Source organism: Thermobia domestica, chromosome 11, assembly GCF_964235325.1.
Source record: "Thermobia domestica chromosome 11, izTheDome1.hap1.1, whole genome shotgun sequence".
In the NCBI taxonomy this organism is placed as follows: Eukaryota; Metazoa; Arthropoda; class Insecta; order Zygentoma; family Lepismatidae; genus Thermobia; species Thermobia domestica.
In genome coordinates, this window is record NC_137464.1 from 86,550,416 (window position 1) to 86,562,759 (window position 12,344).

Consider the following 12,344-nt stretch of genomic DNA (forward strand, 5'->3'; position numbering starts at 1 on the left):
TTGAATGATATTTTAAATTTTCAAGTTACGAAATAGTATGCAACAATAAAGAAGCGATAATAGTCATAACAAGAAATGTACAGAACAGTAACCCGGTATGAAACTTAAAATTGTAGATTCGAAGTAGAGGTTCATAGTAATGTGAAATACAAATAATTTTTCTTGCGTTTTGCAATTTGATTGCTATAAAATTAATAATTTTGTTTCGATTCCTCGCGGCACACCAGCGGCCCATTCACGACACACCAGTGTGCCGTGGCACACCGGTTGGGAAACGCTGCTATAACTTCTTACTGCACTAAGGAAATGACACGAGCGTGTCTGTAAAACAGATAAAGAAAGAATTACATAGTGTTCGTTTTTATAAAATCACTATCATTAAAACAATTTTCCAATGTATAGATGTTTTTATCCTGTTACTATCATATTTACTCTTTATCTTTATGTATCAGTGTCTCCCAACCTGGGGAACGCAAGCTATGACAGAAATAAAACCTTGAAATTATGAATAAAACATAACTTGAAATAAGTATTAACACTTCAGCTATAGCGGACTTCGAAACGTTACATGTTAGATATTTTGTCTTCTCAATTTCTATTCAAGATTTCTATTTTCTTAAAAATTAAATGGAAATTATTATTTTTTAACCAAATTTTCAAAAAGTGAGTACAAAATGCTATTTCAGTGTATACAATGGCGTTCAGAAACTTATCAAGTAAGGGTAAAGGAAAAGCTCAGTGTGATGGTTGACATTGCTGTTCCTTCACAAGTTTCTTAATATTCGGTGATAATTTTGGCAAAGCATACCTGAGATCACTTTCCATTTCCAAACGATTGCCATACTTTGATTTTATTTTTGTGGTCATCGTCCAAAATCCTGAGTCTGAGAGGCAAATTGTCGAGAACTGAACAAGAATTTTCAAGCTTCTTTTGCTACTCTTGGGTAAAAACAAAATTCTTCCAAAGATGCTGACTGAAACAGTTCTTTGGTACCTGAATCGCACTTCAATTCAATTGCTTTTTCCTAAACTTCATATGCAAGTAAATTCACACCAATGATGAAAGGTACTCTTGCTAATTTACACTGGCAGTCTTCTTTACACAAATCAGGAAAATATCGCTTGAAAGTCTAGGTATGAGTTGATATTGTTCTCCACACGGTTAAATCACACTACTGTTAAGAAGTTCATTTAATCGAAGAAACGATGAAAAGTTAGGCGTGGAAGAATTCAATCGTTTTCGTAATAGAATCTTTCCCGTGAAAACTCTTATCACGTCATTAGAAGTTAGTACGTTCACCCTCTATCTTGGAGTTTGAGATTATTTAATATTTGAAGAAAATTCAGCAAGATGTGAGGGAGAAAATACGATATGTCATCAGCAAAAGAAGTAAAAATTTCATCTTTTCCTGCACTTAGGAGAAATGTTTTCGTACCTGACTTAAGCTCATATAGCCTACTTATCATATTACCTTTCGACAGCCAACGAATTTCGGTATGAAAAAATAAAATTTTATGTTCAATTGTCGTCACACAAAGCTTCAAAGAGAGAGACCAGAGTAGGCCTACTTGTTTTTACAAAATTTATAACTTTATACTCAATGATAATGCCTGCTTCAGGGTTTCTGGTAAAATTTTTCCAACTAAGGCTTGCCTCTGAATTAAGCAGCGCAAACCAATAATGGTAGGATTTCTGTCCTTTTCCAGCTTTATAAATCCAGACCGCAAACTTAACATTGATGAAACTCCATTAGTATATATGTCTATAATTCTGTCCCAAGACTAATCATTTAAAAAAAAATAGTAGAAACAACATCAGAAGCTTTCCAGACTTTTCGAAAACAATGTTTCTTCCATTAACGTCTTTTCATTTACGATCCGACAGTACACTATTAAATGACAACACTGACTGTGAGATATGTCCGTGGAATCACCACACTGAAGGATTTAAAAGAAAAATGGATTTTTTTTTAACCTTTTCAACCACCTGCTCATTTAAATCTAAGGCCATTTCATTAATTCTATGTTTCACATTATTGTCTGAAGGTGATATTCTGTCATTTTTTCTTTTTCTTTTTCTTTCTTTTTCTTTCTTTTTTTTTTTTTTTTTTGCTGGCTTTCCTTCCCAAGTACAATTATTGTGGTTGCCTTACGTATGCAAGGTTCGATAAGAGTCTCACCAACAGTATGAAGTTTTCTTTTTCTTTTCTTTTTTTTTTTAATCTTTGGATATTAGAAGAGAAAGTTCATATGAAGCTTCCACCAACTTCTCATTTTGCTCGTGAAAGGTTCGAAAAGAGTCAAACTTAATACGTTTCAGTAAGTTTCTTTCCATAATGAGAACTGGATGTAGAGTTCTGTCTTTGAGAACTGGATGTAGAGTTGACAAATCTCATTCCAATTGGACGGGGCAGAAATCATCATTGCTAAGGACAGCCTAGCATACAACACATTGTGGCAGTTGAATAACATTTTTTCAATGAACGTAAAACCATAAACACTATGCGATCTTCTCTTTGAACTGAAAGCTGCCATTTTAGTTCATACACACACTGACACAAACGAGAAATTATAAAGTCAATATAATATTCATAACACTGCAAAATATACGTCTCCGATCAGAATATCGGCCTGAAAATTTAATGAAATGAACAATAGCTTGTGAATGGTTCTAATACTGCAGATGTAGACAGTTTGCGTTATGTCTGTTAATCAGAAACACAACAACGACACTGTTTAAATAAGAATGGATGAGCGTACAAAGATAAACTTGTGAAAATATGATGTTATTATTATTATTATTATTATTATTATTATTATTTTATTGTATTTGAAGATTTGAGAATTCAAAGCTGTATCTGAAGTCACCTGGGCCAGACTCAATTAGGCAGTTTTGAATAGATTATTTTTACTGAGAAATGTAATAGTTAGCATGTTGCAATGCATATGTTACAAATGCATGGTGCAATGATTAGGTTAGTTACGAAAATGAAATAACACACACATACACAGACAAGTCATCGATTTTCAACATAGTGGTTGACCTGGGCACCATTTAGGTCAATACAGGCTTTGCGGACGCACAGGAACATTTTCATATATCTTCCTACGTATACTCACCGGAACATTATTGAACTCCTGAACAATCACTTCACACAGATATTACTCACTGTCAATAGTATTGGCGCACAGGTCAATCCAGCGTTGATCAAAAGATTCTTGAAAGAACGCCCGAAGAATTTTGATGCAGTGTAGTGGGGCTCCATCTTTTTGTCACCACAGTTCTTGAAAGTTATATTGCCAATTTTTTTACGTAAAATTGTCATCGAAATGTCAAGCAGGGCAGACAAATGGTAGGTAGACTTCGACTTGTGAGATGATGCCAGTTCCGCAGCATCACGTGCTTATATCTCTGCAGTTCGCACAGTTATCGGTTAACCAGGGTGCTTTTGATTCAAAGCATTTTCAGTTTCATCAATCTGCTTGTTTATTCAAGCGATTGTATCCACGTGGATTGCTGGCGGTCGAAGCAATTTCAACGTCATACACTGGACTTCTGATACATTGTTAGTAACAGAGAAAAGGCGCACGCATTTTACATGCTGCTCGATAAGCAACCGTCTTCCAGCTATGTTGTTTTCCTAATGAGCTGTAAGTAAACAGAGCATTGGCCTCATTTCCAGCATAGGGTATAATAATGCCATCTATGGACAACAAAAAGTGTTTCTTCATTTTTCCTCGTGTTGTTGAATTGATTGGTTATATTAATGATCGAAAACTGCCTTATTGAGTCTGGCTCACGCAGTATAATTTATGGCGTTCTTTATTAATCCCAAACGGAGGAGGCTACTTACGTAGGTATAACATCTAAATTGCACTTTTGAAAACTGTTGAGTATACTGCACCAGTGAAACTTTTCACTCCCCTGTCCATCACGCTCGTCCAGTAGCTCACGTATACACAACATAAGGGGAAAGTACCCAAATTTCGTTCCCCATTTTTTTTTTTTTTGTTTTACTCTTGTTGAAACAATAATAGGTTTAGACTCCTAGAAATAACGTACTATTGTAGTTTGGATACTTAGCTAAGACATGCCGTATTGGATTTTAAAAAACAATATTTAAATAAAAGAACTACTGGAAAATATAAAAGGTATGATTTCTTTATTTAAAAAAGTGTTCCTAATTTCGTACCCGTTTTTTTTTTTTTAAAAAAAGAAAAGAGCGTGTGAGTTTCATTTCTAAGTGTACAAATTGCTTTATTTATAAGGGTACTACAGAAAAACGCCAAAACGTAAGAAATACTCGGTAAATGAAATATAATGCGTATAAAAATGAAAATTAAGCCTAGAAGTTTCTTTGAAAATAATGTCCACTTTGTAATACCTTGCCGCATGAACGTCGCTTACAAAAATAAGCGTTAATACTTAAGAAATTCTCGGAAAATGAAATATTACGCCTATAAAAATAGCAATCAGGCCCACTAGTTTCTTTGAAAATAATTTCCACTTCGTAATAGCCTGCTACTTGCAATGTCACAAAAAATACATAAAAAAACAACACTACACAAGAAATTCTCAGAGAACGAAATATTATGCTTCACTAAATTGCATTGAGGTTTCACTTTAAGAATTTAAACTAGGCATACATCGTACATGGGGAAGAAGAACACAATTCGTGACACCATTTAAAGCACCGTCTACACCGTATCCACTTTGCCCGTTTCTGTGGAGGACTTCCCACAAATGTTACAGTTACCATACTCGTCCTCTTATCTTCTTCTTCCTCACTTGATGATGGAACACTTAGTCATCTTCTCGGCTTCCTGCTCTTCACAGGAACAGTATTTGCTTGTTTCCTAGGTCTATATGATCCCTACTGAGGCTCAATTTAAAACGTAGAGGAGCTTGGTTCAGTAGGCCTAGATATTTTACGGTTACTTTCTGCAAGAATTTCCAGAAGAATTCTTCTTTTCGTGCTCCTTTCTAAAGGTTTATTTATATCAGTAGATACACAGCTAGAGATATTTTTCTTTTCATCTCTTCTGACGTTTTTCATGTGAAGAGATCCAGTGACAAGGGCATCTAAAATTAGATGGGGAACGAATAATCGGATTACATTATTTTGACATCTACATCAAGACGAGAAAGAAACATTTGTTCCAAATTTTGTCCCGGGGATGAAAATTGGGTATACCTGAAGGGACGAAATTAGGAATTCACCTATTCTCCAATGTGACGTCGAGTGCTCATAGTACTCGTGCTTCAAACAATTACAAATTTCTAATCTTAAAATAGACATTAAAAACTATTTTAGACAGAAAATTGTGGTGCATTTATTCACCTTTGATGCTAAGTGTTGTCACAACCAGGAAAACAAAACTTTTTTGCTTCTGATAATTATTAAACAACATAATAATCACTACAAAACAAAACGACTTCACGCGCCGATACACCCAGCTAACAATTTCCTCCTTTACAGAAGTTTCAGTTAGGTGCCCCGAGGATGGGGCTCTTATAGTGATGAGCAAATGCAAGACCAAGACTAAGACCGGGGTGGTCTTGGTCTTGGTCTTGGTCTTGCACATCCAGTCTTGGTCTTGGTCTTGCACTGGAACACTTGGTCTTGGTCTTGGTCTTGCACACCCAGTCTTGGTCTTGGTCTTGGTCTTGCATGCAAGAGTCTTGCAAGTCTTGCATTTAAGAAATCTCAAGCTTTTCATAGGTAAATTTTACTATGGATATAAGGGATAGTAAACTCTACAATGCACCAGTAGTAACGGAAATACAATGTATGTTTCTAAATGTAATATAATTTAACGTCGTGTAAGTATGATGATAGTGTACAAATAGGTGATGATCTTTTTTTTAATGGGTGCCCACGCTTTACTACTTATAAGATATGCCTAAATCCCAATGTTTCGTAATGTGTTTATATTTTTTAACAGATCCAACACTACACTGGTTCCCAAACTGGGAAGGCTACCCCTGAGGCGCATGAAAGAAAATCAGACGGCACAGATTATTGAAATACCATGTATTGCAAATTAATTTTTACACTCTAAAGGCGTCAGATTTTTCTTTTCAACCACGATTAGCTAATCCTTGTATTAAACAAACTTCCAATTAAATATTGAGATTTTGTTTTACTGATTCCAATATGTACTCTAAGGGGCACATTACGCAAAAGCGATTAAAAAATTGCAGACTTTCGAAACATGGGCATGGAGAAGAAAGGAGAGAATTAGCTGTGTTGAACGAAAACGAATGAGAAGGTGTTAGAAATATTAGCACTAGGAGCAAAAAAGAAGAATTTTAGATATTGTTAAGAGGAGGAAGAGGAACTGGTTAGGATATTGGCTTACGAGGAACTGTATTATGAGGGACGTGCTAGATAGTATTGTGGAAGGAAAGAGATGGAGGGAGCGAAGCAGACTAGTTGAAGTAAGGTATTAAAACAGAAAATTGCTACGTCAAGACAAAGATACTAGTTGAGGACCGCCGAACGTCGAACCTTGTCTTTTGAAGCAAATAACCTGCCAATAATGGCAGAATAGCTATGATGATGATGATATGTTTAGCAATATTGACCAAAAGAGAGAGAGAGAGAATTAAAATAATAATTACTATAATCAAACCTTTTAATATTTTAGAATAATTTGAGTGAAAACTGAAAACGACTCAACTGTCTATGTCTTTTGTGTAAACTCAATTTGTATAAATATTGTTTACCTATATTAGAAATACAAAATAACGGCATCAAACTCCAAGTTATTTGAAGTGTCACTTGTGAATATGGATTACTAGCATTAAGTACCCACTTCGTTGGGTTAAACTATAATAATAATAATAATAATAATAATAATAATAATAATAATAATAATAATAATAATAATAATAATAATAATAATAATAATAATAATAATAATAATAATATACTTCGTTAGTCAATCACTTTTTTACTATTAGTAAAGCGCTCTTTAATATCGGTCATTTTCGATTATTTTTATGTTTCACTCTCCTCCTCCTCCCCAAGTTGCGGGGCTGAATTTGGATTTAAACGGCATCACAAGTGTCACTGTTCGTGTCAGAGACCTCAAAAACTATGGTCGTAATCGGTATCGGAAGTGTCAGTATTCAACTCAGCGACCTCGAAAACTATGGATTCGACACTAATATTCGTCATTTTCGATCATTTTTATATACCTCCGCTCCTCTCCGCCAAGCTATGGGGCTGAATTTTGATTTAAACAGGATCGGAAGTGTCACTGTTTATCTTAGCGACCCCAAAACTATGGTTTCCATTTTAATATCGGTCATTTTCGATCATTTTTAAATATCTTTCCCCTCCCCCTGCCCTCACGTCAAAGTGATATGACAGAAATCATCTCAGGTCCGATCCTCATCTATGTTGAAAACGACATCGACTTCGGTCGGGTGGTTCAAGAGTTATTAAGTATTATATATATATATATATATATATATATATATATATCCCTTTTCCCTCCTCCTCCCCTACGTTGCTCCGTCAAAGTGAACTGACATATATCATTCCAGGCTTGAACCTCATCTATGTTAAAAATTTGATTTTAATGTCCCACCATTATGCATCGAGGCTAAGGGAGACGGTAATGATGAGAAATGAATGAAATGGTGGAATGAAGAAAGTAGGAGGAAACATCAAAACTAAGAGAAAACCCACGCACAAGGTGTTTGCCCACCAAAAATTTCCCATGGCGCAAGCTAGAATCCAACCAGGACCCGTATAACCAGACGTGACTGCTCTACCACCGAGCCGGTACTTGTGCAAGACTCTTGCGCAAGAGTCTTGGTCTTGGTCTTGGTCTTGCAGGTATGGTCTTGGTCTTGGTCTTGGTCTTGCACCCCTTGGTCTTGGTCTTGGTCTTGCATCGGGATTCCTCGTCTTGGTCTTGGTCTTGGTCTTGGTCTTGCATGCAAGACTCTTGCAAAAACTGCAAGACCAAGACTCTTGCGCTCATCACTAGGCTCTTATCAACGTAGATAAACCGGGAGACGAAATTAGGCACGGGGACGAAATACGGCACTTTTCTCCTAACGCTCCCAGCCAAAATTTGCACTGCTATGCTGGTCAGATAATATTGCACTAATTGTTATGAAAACTTGTAGCCATTATTAGTGGACTTCACATGGCTATTGAAAAAGAGTGCCAATTTATTATTTCATTACAATATTTTCGAAAGGGTTTTGGTTGTACTTAGCTTCACAGGTAGCACTTTCTCAAGAGGAGAAGTGTCTTATGATTTCGAACTTTTCTCACAATATTTAAACTGAAAAAACAAAAATTTAAGATCAGCCAATCAATACGTAGACTTTACGATCTCATTCTTAGAAAGTTATATGAAACAAAATGAAGAAGGAATATTTTAACATTGTGTGCATTTGACGCCTCAAGAACATATCCAAGAAAGAATTTGGGTTTGTGACTATCCCTTTCCCGAAATGCTCAAGTTTATATTACGTAAATGGAACTTTTAGTTCTAATAAAAATTCCTCTTTATGTTTCTGTATTATGTTATGTATTTCCTTGTGACCTTCAGCCACCTGTTCCGTGACCGATTAACAGGAGGTAAAGTTACGCAATGATAAACAATCTATGAGATAAAGGTCATATATAAGATAAAAGTTTTAAAAATCCAGGCATTTGTTTGATTAATTTATTCTTCTTCTGCGAAGCTACGTGACTCCAGTAGCTCTGAAGAGCCTTCCAAAGACCTCCAGTATTCGCTGATAACGGACTGTCTTGTGAAGTTCATCTTACAAAAGCTCGGTGCGTAACAAATCCTATGACTGTGGGGACTATTCCATTTGTTGGTGATGTAAGCGTCTTCTATGCATTGCAGATAATTGCTTCATAGCTTGGAAGAATGTTTGGAGTGATAATCCTGTTGTAGCATAAAGCTGCTGCTCCAAATCGGCGTCCCTGATGGAAATCCATGTCTCACTTAAACGTTGTGAAACAAGTTTTGTTTATTATTCCATTAGTTCAAACTAAATTATAAACTTGGTAGTCTGTAAAGCATCCCCAATCAGTGACGCTACCTTATCTCTGCTTTGTCGTAAGTATTACACGGTCGAGATGAAAGCGCTCTTTGAGACGACGACACACAAACTTCTAGCATTGAAAAGTTGGAACTTGGATTTGTAGGTCCACAATGATCTCTTCCATTGTTCATCGTTCCAGTCTTTATTTTGTTTTTATTTATTTATTTATTTATTTATTTATTTTTGGCCCAGGAGTATCTTTCTGTAATGTTTCCAGCTTGAAGATTTTTTTTACGCAACTCTATCCCAAGGCCTTAGATCTGAAGGCGCTGGGTCAAAGTCCCATTTAATACGAGTACTAACTAATTGGAAATGGCTCTTCCATGTTCTATTGCTTCTTTTAGAGCGGTTAAAGCCTATTCCATTTGCTTGTTTTTCCCGTGAATCTTTCCTTAAGAAAAGTTATTTTTTATGGACGATCAATGTGTTTCCGTGTAATATTTACACCACTGTGATTATCTTTCTTTCAAGAGTGCGATGCACTGCTTCGCCAGATCACTGAGCAATAACTCTTTTTTTCACAGAGAATTAACTCTCTTCTCTCAAAATAATCACTTGAACACGTGCTTCTACGCTTAGTTAACAGTTTCTCTTCTGTACTTGAAAGACTTTGTATGTTCTTCAAACTATTCAACTGGTTCACGCGGATGAAAACAGTAATATCGCATGTCACAGATCAGCCCATATTAGGACAGAATGAATACAGCATACACAACTGTTCTTTGAAGTAACGATACAATAGCTGACAAAGACTCACACATCCGTAGTTAAGGCAATGTATCATCAAATAAAACGTGACGTTACTTGTCTATTCATTAATTATCTGTTCAATTGTTAAGCAGCTTTCCTCCTCCATACCATGAATTTTCGTGTCTTTGTATAAACAACGTTGTTTATTTTCATAAATGAGTCCAATAAATAGTTTTGAATGGACACAGTATATATATATATATATATATATATATATATATATATATATATATATATATATATATATATATATATATATATATATATATATATATATAATTGTATTTGCCGAAAGCCAGGCGAGTATGAAGCCGCCCAAATTTAGATTTTTTAACTTGTTTAAAAGAATGTTAAAAAATAAAACCAGGTCTACAATTATCTCTTCTTAAGCAAGTAAGGATACGGTTGATGATCTCTGGAATTCTTATCTAAAAGGAGCACAACTAGCGAATTAATTGAATAATAAAAGTAATATAAAACAGATGATGAAGGATGTAATAATAATAATTATTATTACTGTAAGTAGCGGATCGTGTTAGTATACTGCAAAGCTACACTATCCACTTTGTGGTTTAATAAATCAATGAATAAATACACATTTTAAAGGTGTAGAAATCTCAGGAATATTGCTGACATGAAATTTCGTATTAGAACATACAATGAATGTTGTAGTTCTGCAGCACACAGGCACTAGTCACCGATAATATGCTCTTACGTACTTATGCTCTCAAGTAAAAATTTCAAAACATTAAGAAATTGGAACTACTTACAAAGGGATGGGAGCACTAGTCTAGATACTCACTTTTTAAGAACTCCTCGTGGTTGTACACTCCGCATCAAAAGAATTGCAACAGCTAACGCCGTGCAGTTAGGCCACCCAATATACACCTTCTTATCCCATAATCGTGTCAGGAAAACAGACCTCCTCTCTCTCTCCTCCTTTCTTCTCTCCTATACTAAAATTAGCTAACAATATGAGCGCAATTCTTATTTCAAACTACACATGTATTAGTTTCGGCAAAATGAAATAACGAAATGGAGACGAAACAAGATTCATAAGTTGATGTAGGGAGAAACTGAAACACACACAATCAAAAACTGAAACCAATGGATGTCTATTACACAGAAATTCAGAAATGAGGCAGAGAGAGAGAAGAGGAGACCGGAAGAAAAAGAAAGGGGAGAACAGATAAAACTGTGGAATTCAAACGTAGTAAGAAAAGAACCTAACATTATAAAGTTCCGTTTCCAGAAATCCAACAGTAATATAGAAATAACGCGTGCTTGTTACATATTTTTCAGAACTACTCGAATATATAGAGGATTCTTTAAACATTCATTATGTCCCTTTCATAATGGATAGCATACTCAATTTCAAGTAGAACTGTAGATCTCCGAGACACATCTAGGATAATGTCAAAAGTTTAACAGACATGCTTTGTTTCCGCGTGGTTCGATTGCAAATTCGATAGTGTTCATTACACGTACTGTTCCAAAATACTTTCTAATAATCCCAGTAGATAGCGTTGTTCATATCCTCCATTTCAGACTACTAATGCAAACTGAACAAAAAATAAAAATACGAAAAGAAAAGAGAAAGAAAGAAAGAAAGAGAAAATAGATAAGTTCTATTTTACTGCTAAATTTCTATCAGAAATACCCTATATTAAAAGTCTAAAGTGTATCGCAATGAAAAGTTACAAATGTTGGAAAGGAAAAGTATATGTTCCTCATAGATGTAGCATGTTTCAAATTACAACGTGAAAAAAAAAAAACATTGAATAGAATGGGAACAAATTTTATGTCGAACTAGTATAAATAGAATTTTGTTTTCAAATAACCAAAGAGGTTACCATTTTCTAGTCTTTTCCGAAGATTTATCTGTTCCGAACATCCAACATCGATTTCCTCTCATGCAGATATAACGTAATTTGCACAGATAGAATGAACACGCTAGAGCTCAAATGAATCATCGTGTCAGTCGGATGATGTTGCTTAGGTTATAGACCACAACAGGGTCGAGGATTCAAATCCGTAGTGACCCGGTAATTCGACTGAGACTCGATAACCCAGAGGATAAAAAAAAAGATTTTACTTATTCCCTTGCGTTTAAACAGTATTTTTGTCAGAGATGAACAGGACTGGAGATGTTATCCCCAGAGCACGAAAAACACAACGCCTAAGTTAACAGTTAATTAGATTCTCCAGACCAGGTATATCGGTCTCCTGCTCCGTTTTAACTTTGGAACATGAAGTGCGAGTGTTTGTGAGAGGGAGAGAGGGGTAGAAGTGAAAGATGCAAAGACAGGATAGGGAAACGCCAAGAAAGAGAGAAAGGGGGACGAATATGAATATGAAACATACTTATCATTACAGTGTATGATGTAGAACGCACACGTTGTTTATTCGAGCTATCGCCAGTGATGCCTTGTAAGTTCTCCATCAGAAGATAAATCTCTGCAGCCATTATTTTATGCGAAAAAATCATACTACCTGATAAGGAATCAAACCA

General features: G+C 35.4%; 1 protein-coding gene across 1 annotated transcript in view; it reads left to right on the forward strand.

Moving 5' to 3' along the window:
• LOC145665201 (uncharacterized) overlaps positions 1 to 12,344 on the forward strand; it is a 160,112-nt gene that overhangs the window by 130,259 nt on the left and 17,509 nt on the right. The window contains exon 13 of the mRNA XM_081732486.1: positions 8,578 to 8,606. Within this exon, the coding sequence (XP_081588612.1) occupies positions 8,578 to 8,606 (29 nt within the window). The remainder of the gene's footprint in view (positions 1 to 8,577; positions 8,607 to 12,344) is intronic.